Here is a 15,809-nt window from a genome sequence, read left to right as displayed (position 1 = left end):
GCCTCATAATTCCCCTTACTCCAATTAAACACTTTTCTAACTTGTCTGATCCTATCTCTCTCCAATGCTATCGTAAAGGAGATAGAATTATGATCACTATCTCCAAAATGCTCTCCCTTTTATCAAGGATGTGACACTGGATGCCATGCTGTTGCAAGCAAGCATCACAAAAACTCTCTAACAACATTCAAACACTTAGGCCAAAATTCTCTTGTCACGCCCACCACAGGAATCATAGAATCCCTGTCTTAATCTGTAGTTGAGAACTTGACAAACATTTAAACCTTTACAGAGTTAAAGAACATCCAAAAAGTGATCCATATTGATGTCTCAGGGAAAATCTGTGATAAATATTTCTATATATTGGTGTTTCTTAGCTTCAAAATACAGCAGGCTATCAGGAAGGATATATTCATTTAAGAAATAGTTCAGACGTAAACCAAAAGGACCAAAGAACCTGTGCTAAAAATATGCATTTCTGTATTTTTTATATAATCTCTAGCAATTGGGATCGAAATGTAGTCTGGTAGATTTATTAAGGACAAAATGATAGACAGAGATATTTCTTCTTCAAATTAGGAGATGGGCAGCATTCGGTTCTCCGACCGAAGTGGATAACTTCACACTTATCCACATAACACTGCATCTGCCATGAGTTTGTCGACTCACGCAACTTGTCTAAATCACCTTGAAGTCTCTTAACATCTTCCTTATCACTCACATTCCCGCCAAGTTTCGTGTCATCAGTAAATATGGGAATATTATATTTGGTTCCCTCATTCAAATCATTGATGTTTCTTGTGAATAGCTGGGGCCCAAGCATTGATCAATGTGGGACCCACTAGTACCTATCTGTGACTTTGATAAAAGACCCACTTATTCTTACTCTGTTTTCTGTCTATCGAACAATTCTCAATCCAAACTAACATATATCCTCAATCCCATGCGCTTTAATTTTGCACACTAACCTCATGTGGGGTTTTATCAAAAGCTTTCTGAAAATCCAAATACACCATGTTCACTATTTCAATCCTACCTATTCTGCTTGTTACATCCTCAAAGCCCTCCTTTCATATATCACCTGCTGCCTTCCAATCTTGCATTATGACAGTGGAAAATCACGCCGGTTATCATCTATTTCTGGTACTCAACTTGCACCTTTAACAGTGATGACTGATGCATAATATTTCTTCAATGCCTCTGCCATTTCCTCAGCTCATGAGAACATCCCCTGTATCTGTTTGAAAGGGACCGACATGTACTTTAGCTACTCTTTTCTTTTTTATATACCCATATTCCAGCTAGTTTACTCCTACACATTTTCACTTTTTAACATCTTTTGGTGGCCCTTTGCTGGTTTCTAAAATATTTCCAATCGTCAGACTTGCTAGTGTTTTTTGCAACATTGTAAGCCTCTTCTTTTAACCTAATACTTCCTGAGTGGGCCACCGATGAGTCTTTTTGCTGACTCTATGTTCTTCAATGGAATGTATTTTTATTGAACATTTGAATTGTTTCTTTAAGTATCCCCCACTGTTCGTTTATCTCCATACCTTCTAGTCTATTTATCCGATTTACTTTAGCCAGTTCCTCCCCTCATACCTATGTAATTGGCTATATTTAAGTTTAAGATTTCTGTATGCAATCAGAATATGTCACTTGCAAACTTAGCATGGGATTGAATGACATTATGGTCACTATTTCTAGCTGGATTCTTTACTATGGTATTACTAATTAACCCTGCTGTAGTACACAATACTAGACCTAAGTAGCTTAAGTGGTCGGTTTCAATATATACTGCTCCAAGAAACTGTCACAAAAACATTCTACGAACTCATTCTCTAGGCCATGCGTGCCAATTTGATTGCTCCAGTCAGTATGAGGATTAAAGTTCCCCACAATTATTACATTTCCTCTTTTACAATCTCCAACAATTTCACGATGGCCCACTGCAGCTCCTATTTTCTGTTTATGTTTTCAAACCGACAACGAAATGGAAGTAGGAACTGGAAGTATTTTTCTCTAGTGTTCACTGTGGACCAGGACCCCTCCACTGGCCCTTCCAGGAAGACCTCAGCACCCTTCAGATGATTACAGCCTCTGTCTAGCTCCTGCCAACTTTAAATTGGGCAGGACCTCCGTATTGACCTTGCTGTGTTTGCCCGTGTTACCAGGTTCCTCTGCACCCTCCCCATGAATATGGACCATTCTCTCTGTGGTGAACCATCGTTGGTTCCCACTAGGTAGTACTGAGCCAGGGTCTGGCCAGTACTACGAGTATGTATATATGTTGCTGTTGGGGTTAGGGTTGGGCTGTTACACCTGTATTATAGTTATTATGGTACATCCCAGTCGGGCTCCGCCTCCTGGGAGAGGTATAAAGGTCACTGCTCTGTCTGGGACCCCTCAGTCTGGGATCGTGTACTATACATGGTAGCTTCGTTGTAATAGTAAATAAAATTGATGCGCATTATCACACACGAGGCTTGAGATGCTCAAGGAAATAAAGGCTTTTATTTACTATTACAACGAAGCTACCATGTATAGTACACGATCCCAGACTGAGGGGTCCCAGACAGAGCAGTGACCTTTATACCTCTCCCAGGAGGCGGAGCCCGACTGGGATGTACCATAATAACTATAATACAGGTGTAACAGCCCAACCCTAACCCCAACAGCAACATATATACATACTCGTAGTACTGGCCAGACCCTGGCTCAGTACTACCTAGTGGGAACCAACGATGGTTCACCACACTCTCTCATTGCTGTCAGCTTGTGATGCAATTAACCATTAACTAAATAATTTGTTTCTAACATTATCTTCTTGTGTAATTGGTTTGCTAACCATTGCTTTCGTTCTCTCTCCAGACTTTCCGGTTTTGCTCGAAAAACTGTCTGTCTGCCTTTACTAAGTTGATCATGAGTAGTGTTTTTTTTATTGTGCTGACCTGCAGTTTTGCCCAAATTAGGCAAGAATGATTTAATGAGAAGCACTAATTTATGAGGTTTATAAGGATGAGGTTTGGTAGAGAAACAGAAGAACATAAGAACATAAGAATTAGGAGCAAGAGTAGGCCATCTGGCCCCTCGAGCCTGCTCCGCCATTCAATAAGATCATGGCTGATCTTTTTGTGGACTCAGCTCCACTTACCCGCCCGCTCACCAGAATCTTTAATTCCTTTACTGTTCAAAGATTTATCTATCCTTGCCTTAAAAACATTCAATGAGGTAGCCTCAACTGCTTCACTGGGCAGGGAATTCCACAGAGTCACAACTCTTTGCGTGAAGAAGTTCCTCCTCAACTCAGTCCTAAATTTGCTTCCCCTTATTTTGAGGCTATGCCCCCTAGTTCTAGTTTCACCCACCAGAGCAGCTTGAAGTGCCTGGACTCAAGCTAAGAACTGAAGGGCTGAATATTCCCAATTAGCTGTTTTCTTGCAGACACACAGATGTATGTACACTGTCTGCCTGTTTATTGTAATTAATTTCTGAAATAAAGAGAGTTGATCATTGATGCAAGAGTCCGAATCCACTTTAGATATCAAGGTGATATCTTACAGACCTCACTTATTGTTCCACTTGCAGTAGTAAAGCCCTCAATAGTCAAGGTCATAGGTGTTAAAGAGTTCTGAAGAAGGGTCTCTACCCATAATATGAACTGCCCTCTCCAGAGATTCTGACTGGTGTGTTGTGTGTTCCAGCATTTTCTGCAAAAGGAGTTGAAGATGCACTCGAGAGATGAGCTTCATGGATCAAATGGATATTTGGATATTTCTTGTCCTTGACTTTTTGTTACATGCAAATACATGAATGAAGCGTAGGAGTAGGCCATTCAGCCCCTGGAGCCTACTCTGCCATTCAATAAGATTATGGGGGGATAAGATTGTAACTTTAACTACACATTGCTGCCTGCCTCTGGTAATGGCACAGCAGGGGATTTTCACAGTAACTTCATTGCAATGTTAATGTAAGTCTACTTGTGACTAATAAATAAACTTTAACTTTAAAACTTTGGTTAGCATTGCTGCCTTACAGTGCCAGGGACCTGGGTTCGATTCCTGGCTTGGGTCACTGTCTGTGCGGAGTCTGCATGTTCTCCTTGTGTCTGCGTGGGTTTCTTCCGGGCGCTCAGGTTTCCTCCCACAGTCTGAAAGATGTGCTGGTTAGATGCATTGGCCATGCTAAGTTCTCCCTCAGTGTACCTGAACAGGCGCCGGAGTGTGGCGGCTAGGGGATTTTCACAGTAATTTCTTTGCAGTGTTAATATGTCTACTTGTGACACTAATAAATAAACTTAAACTTAATCTTTCACTCTCTTCCTTATCAAGAATATGTTAGTAGGTTGATGAAAAAAAGCATGTGGGACACTTGCCTTTATCAATCGAGGCATAGATTACAAAACCAAGGAAGTCATGTTGGAGTTGTATAGAACTTTGGTGAGGCCACAGCTAGGTGCTCTGGTTGCCACATTATAGGAACGATGTGATTGCACTGAAGGGGTACTGAGGAGATTCACCAGGATGCTGCCTGGGATGGAACATTTAGTTTATGAAGAGAAGTTGGATAGGCTTCGGTTGTTTTCGTTGGAGCAGAGAAGACTGAGGGGACGACCTGATTGATATGTACAAGATTATGAGGGGCGTGGAGAGAGTGGATAAGGAGCAGCTGTCTCCCTTAGTTGAAAGGTCAGCCACGAAGAGACACAAGTTCAAGGTGAGGGGCAGGAGGTTTAGGGGGGATGTGAAGAAAAACTTTTTTACTCAGAGGATGGTGATGTTCTGGAATGCGTTGCCTAAGAGGGTGGTAGAGGCGAATTGCTTCACATCCTTTAAAAAGTACCTGATTGAGTACTTGACATGTCATCACATTCAAAGCTATGGGCTAAGTGCTGGTAAATGGGATTAGTAGGAAGTCAGGTGTTTTTCATGTGTTGGTTTAGACTCGATGGGCCAAAGGGCACTGTATGATTCTATAATAATCCATCCAGCTTTGCCTTAAATTTATTCAAAGGCAGAACTTCCACTGCATTTTGAGGAAGAGAGTCTTCCAAAGGCTATGACCCGCAGAAAATGAAATTCTCCTTATCTGTCTTAGATGAGCAACGCCTTATTTTTAATTCCCAACCTCATGTGATCTCTTGTCACTACTCGCATTCTGAACCTTGTCAATCAAACAATCAAGACGACAGCACAATTCGACACGTTTAAGAAAACTGTTTGGAAATCATAGGAGGAAAACCTTCATTTAATTACTATTGGGCAGCGTAAGTGCTGGAATGTCCTTCAGTGGGAAAGGGCGCGTGTTGCAAATTACATTTCACAAAGCATGACCTTTCTTTAAATACACAGTATGTGAACTACAAACTTTGACCAATAGCTAGCCTGAACATCAAATAATCTGAGTTAAATATAACAAAGATAAATCTTATTGCTCAAGAGGTGTTAAAAATATCAATTATTCAGTGATAGAAAAATTCCAATTTAAAATGTACAACAGATTAATTCAAAGATTAAGGAGTAACTGAACAAGCAACTTACTCACCATCTGTTTCATTGAGGACTCCTTCCAACAGAACTCCCCCCTTTATTCGAAACAACAACTCATCGGGAACAAGTGGCAGCTGAAATAAATTGATTGAAATGAAGCAATTATTCATCTGTCTAACTAACGTACAGGAAAATCTGTAATCCAGCATGTTCCAGGAATTAGAGGTGTCCATTAATCGCTATGCTCTGAGATGAACATATGGGCATAGAGTCATAGAGGTTTACAGCATGGAAACAGGCCCTTCGGCCCAACTTGTTCATGCCGCACTTTTTTTTAACGGCTAAGCTAGTCCCAACTGCCCATGCTTGGCCCATATCCCTCAACAGCCATCTTACTCATGTAACTGTCTAAACGCATTTTAAAAGACAAATTGTACCCGCCTCTACTACTACCTCTGGCAGCTTGTTCCAGACACTCACCATCCTCTGTGCGAAAAAATTGCCCCTCTGGACCCTTTTGTATCTCTCCCTTCTCACCTTAAACCTATGCCCTCTAGTTTTAGATTCCCCTACCTTTGGGAAAAGATATTGGCTATCTAGCTGATCTATGCCCCTCATTATTTTATCGACCTCTATGAGTTCACCCCTAAGCCTCCTACGCTTCAGAGAAAGAAGTCCCAGTCTACCCAGCCTCTCCTCAAACCATCAAGACCTGGTAGCATCCTAATAAATCTTTTCTGCACTCTTTCTAGTTTAGTAATATCCTTTCTATAATGTACACAGTATTCCAAGTGTGGCTTTACCAATGTCTTGTACAACGTCAACAAGACGTCCCAACTCCTGTATTCAATGTTCTGACCAATGAAACCAAGCATGCCGAATACCCTCTTCACCACTCTGTCCACCTGCGACTCCACTTTCAATGAGCTATGAACATGTACCCCCAGACCTCTTTATTCTATAACTCTCCCCAACGCTCTACCATTAACTGAGTAAGTCCTGCCCTGGTTCAGTCTACCAAAATGCATCACCTCGCATTTATCTAAATAAAACTCCATCTGCCCTTCATCAGTCCACTGGCCCAATTTATCAAGATCCCGTTGCAATTTGAGATAACCTTCTTCACTGTCCACTATGTCACCAATCTTGGTGTCATCTGCAAACTTACTAACTATGCCTCCTAAATCCTCATCCAAATCATTAATATAAATGAAGAATAACAGTGGACCCAGCGCCGATCCCTGAGGCACACCGCTGGTCACAGGTCTCCAGTTTGAAAAACAACCCTCTACAACCACCCTCTGGCATCAACCACCCTCTACAACCACCTACTGTCTTCTGTCATCAGGCCAATTTTGTATCCATTTGGCTACCTCACCCTCGATCCCGTGAGATTTAATTTTATGCAATAACCTACCATGCAGTACCTTGTCAAAGGCCTTGCTAAAGTCCATGTAGACAACATCAGCTCCACTGCCCTCATCTACCTTCTTGGTTACCCCTTCAGAAAACTCAATCAAATTTATGAGACATGATTTTCCACTCACAAAGCCATGCTGACGGTCCCTAATCAGTTCTTGCCTCTCTAAGTGCCTGTAGATCCTGCCTCTCAGAATAAGAGGCATAAGTAAATACCTTCTAACAAGCTTTCCACTACAGATGTGAGGCTCACCGGCCTGTAGTTCCCAGGCTTTTCCCTGCAGCCCTTTTTAAACAAAGGCACAACATTTGTCACCCTCCAACCTTCACGCACCTCACCTGTGGCTGTCGATTATTACAATATCTCCACTAGGGGACCCGCAATTTCCTCCCTAGTCTCCCATACCGTCCTGGAATACACTTCATCAGGTCCTGGGGATTTATCTACCTTGATGCATTTTAAGACTTCCAGTACCTTCTTCTCTATAATATGTACACTCCTCAAGACATCACTATTTATTTCCCCAAGTTCCCTAATATCCATGCCTTTCTCAACAATAAACAATGATGAGAAATCTTAATTTAGGATCTCATCCATCTCTTGTGGATCCGCACATAGATGACCTTGTTGATCCTTAAGAGGCCCTACTTTCACTCTAGTTACTCTTTTGCCCTTTATGTATTTGTAGAATCTCTTTGGATTCTTCTTTGTATTATCTGCCAAAGCAATCTCGTGTCCCCTTTTTGCCCTTCTGATTTCTCTCTTAACTCTACTTCTACGCCCTCTATATTCTTCTAGGGATCCATTTGATCCCAGCTGTCTATGCATATCATGTGTCTCCTTCTTCTTCTTGACCAGGGCCTCAACATCCCGAGTCATCCAGGGTTCCCTACTTCTACCAGCCTTGCCCTTCACTCTAAGAGGAATGTGCTTATCCTGCACCCTGGTTAACACACTTTTGAAAGCCTCCCATTTACCAGACGTCCCTTTGCCTGCCAACAGACTCCCCCAGTTAACTTTTGGAAGTTCTTGTCTGATACCATCAAAGGCTCCAGGAGAGGTGTGGAAATGTGCAAATCGAGCGAATGGCAACAATGGGAAATGGTATTGCAGTGGGAGGCTGAACACAGAGCAAGAATACAAGAAATAGGAGCAGGAGCAGATCACCCGACCCATCAAACCTCCTCTACCATTCAATACCATCATGGTTGATCTTGGGCTTCAACTTTACTTGGCTGGCCATTCCCCATAAATCTTGACCTCCGAGAGACCAAATATCTGTCTAGCCCAGCCTTAAGCATATGCAATAATGGAGCATCCACCAGCCTGTGGGGTAGAGAATTCCAAAGATTCACAACCCTCATCTCAGTCTTAAATGTTAGGCCTCTTAACCTATGCCTCTGCGTTTTAGATTCCCAGCAGTGAAACTAATCTCCCAGCATGCACCCTATCAAACCCCTTCGCAGCCTTGTACATTTCAATGAGATCTGCACTCATTCTTTTAAACTCCAGAGAAAATAGATCCAATTTACTCAGCGTCTCATCATAGGACAACCCCCTCATCCCAAGAATTAATTCAGTAAAAATTTGTTGTACCGCCGCCTCCAGGGCAAGTGTATCATTTCTTAAATGTGGAGACCAAAACTGCTCATACTCCAGATGTCATTTTAATAAAGTGCTGTACCACTGTAGCAAGACTTATTCCTATACTCCAATCCCTTTATAATAAAGATCAACATGCCATTTGCCGCCAATTTCTTGCTGTACTTGTATGCTAGCTTTTTGAGTTCTTTGTACAAACACACCCAAGTGTTAGGGTGGCACAGTGACTAAAGCTGCTGCCTCACAGCTCCAGGGACCCAGGTTTGATTCCCAGCTTGGGTCACTGTCTGCGTGGAGTCTGCACACTCTCCCCGTGTCTGCGTGGGTTTCCTCTGGGTGCTCTGGTTTCTTCCCACAATTTGAAAGACGTGCTGCTTAGGTGCATTGGCCATGCTAAGTTCTCCCTCAGTGTATCCACAGAGGCATCGGAGTGTGGCGACTAGGGCACTTTCACAGTAACTTCATTGTAGTGTTAATGTAAGCCTACTTGTGACATTAATACTTAAAGTCTCCTTGAACATCAACACTTACAAGTTTCTCGCTTTTTAAAAATAGTACTCAACTCTTATCTTTAATTGTGACTCTTATCTTTCAGTGTGAATGACTTCACACTTTCCTACATTATACTCCAGTTGTCATCGTGTTGCCCTGTCACTTAACCTTTATATTTCTTTGCAGCATCTCTGTGTCCTCTTGACAGCTTATCTTTTTCCACCTAGTTCTATTTCATCAGCAAACTGGCATCAATTATTCTGTCTCTTCATCTAAATTATTAATATTGATTGTAAATAGCTGAGACCCCAGCACTGACCCTTGGAGTACTGCACTATTTATGCCCACTCTCCGCTTCCTATGTGCTAACCAATCCTCTATCCATGCTAATATCGAACTCCTTGCGCATTGTGCCTATTAACCTTTTGTTTGGGACCTTTTTGAAAGCTTTTTAGAAATCCAGGTATACGACATCTATTGGTTTCCTTTTATCTACATTACTTGTTGCATCATCAAAAAACTCCACTAAATTTGCCAGACAGAATTTCCCTTTCGCAAAACCATGTTGTCTTGTTCTAATCATTAATAATACTTCCTTTATAATTGACTCAGAGCAAGGACAGACTCCCGATAGCTATTACCGGTGAGTTTGACATCCAAACTCAAAAAACAGACCCAACAGGCCCAACCACAGAATTCTGGTTGCTAGAGTGCTGGATAACAGAAATTTCTTTGTGTGTTATGATTTGGTTATGGATCAGTAACTTTTTATTCAACTTTTATGTTCAAAGTAGACACATTTGTGTGTTAGCTTTTATTAACAGGGGGTTGGAGTTTAAGAGCCGTGGGGTTATGCTGCAACTGTACAGGACCTTGGTGAGACCGCATTTGGAATATTGTGTGCAGTTCTGGTCACCTCACTATAAGAAGGATGTGGAAGCGCTGGAAAGAGTGCAGAGGAGATTTACCATGATGCTGCCTGGTTTGGAGGGTAGGTCTTATGAGGAAAGGTTGAGGGAGCTAGGGCTGTTCTCTCTGGAGTGGAGGAGGCTGAGGGGAGACTTAATAGAGGTTTATAAAATGATGAAGGGGATAGATAGAGTGAACGTTCAAAGACTATTTCCTCGGGTGGATGGAGCTATTACAAGGGGGCATAACTATAGGGTTCATGGTGGGAGATATAGGAAGGATATCAGAGGTGGGTTCTTTACGCAGAGAGTGGTTGGGGTGTGGAATGGACTGCCTGCAGTGATAGTGGAGTCAGACACTTTAGGAACATTTAAGCGGTTATTGGATAGGCACATGGAGCACACCAGGATGATAGGGAGTGGGATAGCTTGATCTTGGTTTCAGATAAAGCTCGGCACAACATTGTGGGCCGAAGGGCCTGTTCTGTGCTGTACTGTTCTATGTTCTATTTGGAATTTCTGTTATCCACTTGGAGAATAAAACCACCGGATTCCATTGTTTTAAACAAAAGAAACTTCACCATAACAAGTCATCCAACAGCATTAAACTTTGGCATTGTCTCTGGGTGGGTTAACAAACCTCACCTGGTGGAACTCTTTTCCACGCAACTCACCTGAACTGAGATGATTTATCCTGTTTTGCTATGCATTTTAACCTCTTAGATGCTTCATAAATGTGTCCTGCTACCCTGGAGAAAGGGGGGGGGGGGGGGGGGTGGTGGGGGAGGGGGTGGTGAGTTGGGTGGGGAAGGTAATTGGGTCTGGTTCAGCGAGGGACATCAGGTCTGGTCAGGGACTTGGTTGGATGGTTAGTTTGATGGTCAGGATGGTCGGGACATTGATTGGGGAGGGTGGTGTCAGTTGTGGTGTGTTGAGCTGACTGACTCCAGCTAATCACTGAGTTAGACCAGATATTAAACTGTGCAACATTTCCTGGGGTAAGTGTGCTGGTAAGTCCCGCATATCTGGCCCAGGTCTCCAATCTGAGCACAGGGTTCAAGAGATTTGAGGAGAGTCTTGGGTAGCATGAAATCAGTCCATTGGAAGTTTAAACTTCTTGGGCAAATTTTGTGTTTTTCTGTGCATGAGGTTTTTGCAGGGTCCTGACATGCATCTACCTCTCAATTAACATCTCATCTCTGACAGTCCGTAAACTGGAAGATTAGGAGTATCGTCTTGTATAGTCTCTCATTCTTATCGCTGACCAGCTTAGCCTCTTGTGGCACTGCTCACAGGCAGTCTGGGGTACAACACATGAGATTTTGGTAACACACTTGGCCCGCCCTGTTAAATCCACAGCTGAATCATCCTATGCAAAAAGATCTTAAATAATGCCAAAGGGTAATAAAAACTTTATTCCTCTTTGGGATGCTTGTAATTTTGCCATTCCAATACAAATTGACAACCGGGTACTTTTAACACTTTTACATAGCAAAACGTGACGCCAGTTTTGACAGCTTTCATTGCCCAGCTTTGAATCGCTCTAGGATTAAAAGTGATAAATTATAAGGACACTTTTATGGTCAGCGTTCTACCTCTGTGCCTGAACCTTCACATTATCCCTGCTGTGTTGCTCTATAGGTTTTGAGACTCACCATGTTCTTTTGTTACCGTTCACGATCCAGAGGCCGCCTTCTGCACAAAAAGCCTTTCAGTTCCCACTGCTCCAACTCAGCAACTGCAAGAGGTGCATCCTTGGTTACCACGGTAACCATTCACAGTTACTAAGGTGGACATCTTTGTGAGAGATGACAATAATGGGGTCAGTTCTGACCAATCAGAGACTCTGACCAAGTAATTATGCAGCAAAAAACAAGAGAGGTAATAATGAGGTCAGGGGTTTGGTAACAGAATGTCCGTTGTGAAGAGGTTATTTCAGAAGAGTTAAGGGTTTATAGAGTTGGGGCTGATGTATTAACATGGACGGAGGACCAGTTAACTGATGGAAAGCAGAGAGTAGGGAAAATGGGCTATTTTCAAGTTGACAACGTGACTGGAAGAGTGCTACAAGGATTAGTTCTGAGGCCTCAGTTATTTAAAGTCTATATTTACAGCCTGAGACAGAGACAGAGAGTAATGTATCTACGTTTAGGTTTTTAAAGTTTATTTTATTAGTCATAGAAATCATCATAGAAACCCTACAGTGCAGAAGGAGGCCATTCAGCCCATCGAGTCTGCACCGACCACAATCCCACCCAGGCCCTACCCCCACATATTTTACCCACTAATCCCTCTAACCTACGCATCCCAGGACTCTAAAGGGCAATTTTTAACCTGGCCAATCAACCTAACCCGCACATCTTTGGACTGTGGGAGGAAACCGGAGCACCCGGAGGAAACCCACGCAGACACGAGGAGAATGTGCAAACTCCACACAGACAGTGACCCGAGCCGGGAATCGAACCCGGGACCCTGGAGCTGTGAAGCAGCAGTGCTAACCACTGTGCGACCGTGCCGCCCTCTGTGCTACCGTGCGCACAAATTAACACTGCAATGAAGTTACTGTAAAAATCCCCTAGTCGCCACATTCCAACACCTGTTCGGGTACACTGACAGAGAATTTAGCATGGCCAATGCACCTGATCAGCATGTCTTTGGGACTGTGGGAGGAAACCGGTGAACCTGGAAGAAACCCACGCAGACACAGGGAGAACATGCAGACCTCGCACAGACAGTCACCCAAACCGGGTCCCTGCTGCTGTGAGGCAGCAATGCTAACCATTGTGCCACCGTGCACCCCACTGAAGTTATAAAGTTTGTTGAAGTTAAAAAGTTTGCTGAAGTTACAAAGCTGGAGGACATTAAAAGGCCACAGAGAAAGATAGGCAGGTTAAGTGAATGAACAGCAAATTGGCAGATGGAGTAAAATGTGGGGATGGATGAGATTATGAACTTTGATCATAAGAGTAGAATTGCAGAACAGTTTTTTTAAAGTTGTGCAAGTTGTAAGTGTTGATATTCAAAGCGACTTGTGTGTACACATACAAGGAAGTCAGCATTCAGGTACAGTAAGCAATTGGATTGCAAGGGGATTGGGGTGCAGAAATAAATATAGGGTTTTGCTATAATTGTACCTGCCTTTGCTGAGAGAGACCACACCTTGAATGCTGTGGGAATTTTGGGCTCCATATTTAGGGAAGGATATCTTCATATTGGAGGCAGCTCAGCAAATATTGACTCGATTTGCCCCAAGTGAATGAGGATGAGATCCCTAGGATGAGAGGGTTGTCCTATGGTGAAAGGCTGAGCAAATTTGGCCTATATTCTCAGGAGTTTAGAAGGATAACATGTGATCTCTTTGAAACATTCAAGGTTATGAAGGGGATTGAATTATATAATGAGACCTTTCCTTAGCTGAAGAATCCAGTTTGAAGATAAGGGGCTGATCATCTGGAATTGAGATGAAGAGAAATTTCTTCAATCAAAGGGTTGTCAATCTTCTGAATTCTTTACTTCAGAGAGTTGGGGATGCTCCATCATTGAATATATTTAAGGCCGAGATTGCCAGATTTTTCTATTTCTTATGATTTCATGCTACCACATTGTTAAATGAGATAGATTCAGAACAGACCTAGCAGTTCAAAAGTGGGCACCCTTGAGTCCCTGTGAACCGTCACCAGCAGCAGAATTGTATTCAGTCACAATCAGTAACCTTGTAGCCCGGCATATCCTTCCTTCACTGTACCATTGCCGTTGAGTCAAGGGATCAACCCAGTTCAATGAGGAATGTGGAAGAGTATGCCAGGAGCAGTTGGCTGGACAGCTGGTTCACGATGCAGAGGAACACCAACAGTGCGGGTTCAATTTGTGTACCGGCTAAGGTTATCCATGAAGGCCCTCCTTCTCAACCTTGCTCCCCCATTTGAGGTGTGGTGATCCTCAAGTTAAAATCACCATCACCACATCCACAGGTTCCCCATTGTCCACTGCACCTGTAATGTTCTCAAAGAATTCCACCAAATTAGTCAAACCTTCCCTTCATGAACCCATGCTGCGTCTTGCCAATGGGACAATTTATATCCAGTCAGCCCTTCCCCTCAAAAGGGAGTGTCACTTGGGACTATGGTGATATTACCTTTTACCTAAAAATGAGGTAACAACTTGAGGTTGTAATGCAGGACCACATGCATGCTAAATGATAGAAGCAGCATGTAAGAGGCTGAACAAGGTGGTCCCACAACCATTCATGAATAGTGTTGGGCACTTAAACAACAAATCGAGGAGGGAGATTCAAGTATCTCTTCATCCTCAATGGTCGGAGAGTTAAGCACATCAGCATAGAAGATAAGTCTAAAGCATTTACAATCATCTACAGCCAGAACTACCCAGTGAATGGTCCAGCTCAGTCTGCTCCTGCTTTCCCCTGCTTTACAGATGCCTATATTCAGCCAATACGATTCAATGCAATTGATATCAAGAAATAGCTGAAGGCATTGGACGTAGCAAAGGCTATTAGCCTTGGCAATATGTAGCTGTAGTGCTGAAAATCTGTGCTCCAGAACTAGCCTTGCATCTAGCTTAACTATTCCAGTACAACTACAATATTGATATATACCCCATAATGTGGAAAATTACCAGATATGTCCTGCCCACAAAATGCAGGACAAATCTAATCCACCCAATTACTGCCCATCTGCCTACTCTTAATTTTGAAGAAGTGACTAGAATGGTTGACGAGGGAAGGGCCGTGGATGTTGTCTATATGGACTGTAGTAAAGTGTTTGACAAAGTCCCTCATGGTAGGTTGGTGCAAAAGGTTGGATCTCATGGGATAAAGGGGGAGGTGGCTAGATGGGTGGAGAACTGGCTTGGTCACAGAAGACAGAGGGTGGTAGTGGAAGGGTCTTTTTCCGGCTGGATGCCTGTGACTAGTGGTGTTCCGCAGGGCTCTGTATTGGGACCTCTGCTGTTTGTGATTTATATAAACGATCTGAAAGAAGGTGTAACTGGGGTGATCAGTAAGTTTGCGGACGACACGAAAATGGCTGGACTTGCAGATAGTGAGGAACATTGTCAGAGGCTACAGAAGGATATAGATAGGCTGGAAATTTGGGCAAAGAAATGGCAGATGGAGTTCAATCCAGATAAATGCGAAGTGATGCATTTTGGTAGAACTAACGTAGGGGGGAGCTATACGATAAATGGCAGAACCATAAAGGGTGTAGATACGCAGAGGGACCTGGGTGTGCAAGTCCACAGATCCTTGAAGGTGACGTCACAGGTGGAGAAGGTAGTGAATAAGGCATATGGCATGCTTGCCTTTATAGGACGGGGCATAGAGTATAAAAGTTGGGGTCTGATGTTGCAGTTGTATAGAACGTTGGTTCGGCCGCATTTGGAATACTGCGCCCAGTTCTGGTCGCCACACTACCAGAAGGACGTGGAGGCTTTAGAGAGAGTGCAGAGGAGATTTACCAGGATGTTGCCTGGTATGGAGGGGCTTAGTTATGAGGAGAGATTGGGTAAACTGGGGTTGTTCTCACTGGAAAGACGGAGGATGAGGAGTGACCTAATAGAGGTGTATAAAATTATGAAAGGCATAGATAGGGTGAACACTGGGAAGCTTTTTCCCAGGTCGGTGGTGACGTTCACAAGGGGTCATAGGTTCAAGGTGAGGGGGGGGGGAGGTTTAACACGGATATCAGAAGGACGTATTTTACACAGAGGGTGGTGGGGGCCTGGAATGCGCTACCGGGCAAGGTGGTGGAAGTGGACACACTGGGAACGTTTAAGACTTATCTAGATAGCCACATGAACGGAGCGGGAATGGAGGGATACAAAAGAATGGTCTAGTTTGGACCAGGGAGCGGCGTGGGCTTGGAGGGCCGAAGGGCCTGT

General features: G+C 43.3%; 1 protein-coding gene across 1 annotated transcript in view; it reads right to left on the bottom strand.

The window, feature by feature from the left end:
- Positions 1-15,809, bottom strand: part of LOC144495222 (ufm1-specific protease 2-like) — a 76,265-nt gene that overhangs the window by 49,621 nt on the left and 10,835 nt on the right. Inside the window, exon 3 of the mRNA XM_078215290.1 lies at positions 5,545-5,623. Within this exon, the coding sequence (XP_078071416.1) occupies positions 5,545-5,623 (79 nt within the window). The remainder of the gene's footprint in view (positions 1-5,544; positions 5,624-15,809) is intronic.

This window comes from Mustelus asterias, chromosome 6, assembly GCF_964213995.1.
Source record: "Mustelus asterias chromosome 6, sMusAst1.hap1.1, whole genome shotgun sequence".
NCBI classification, from domain to species: Eukaryota; Metazoa; Chordata; class Chondrichthyes; order Carcharhiniformes; family Triakidae; genus Mustelus; species Mustelus asterias.
This window is presented reverse-complemented; position numbering and strand designations above follow the sequence as displayed.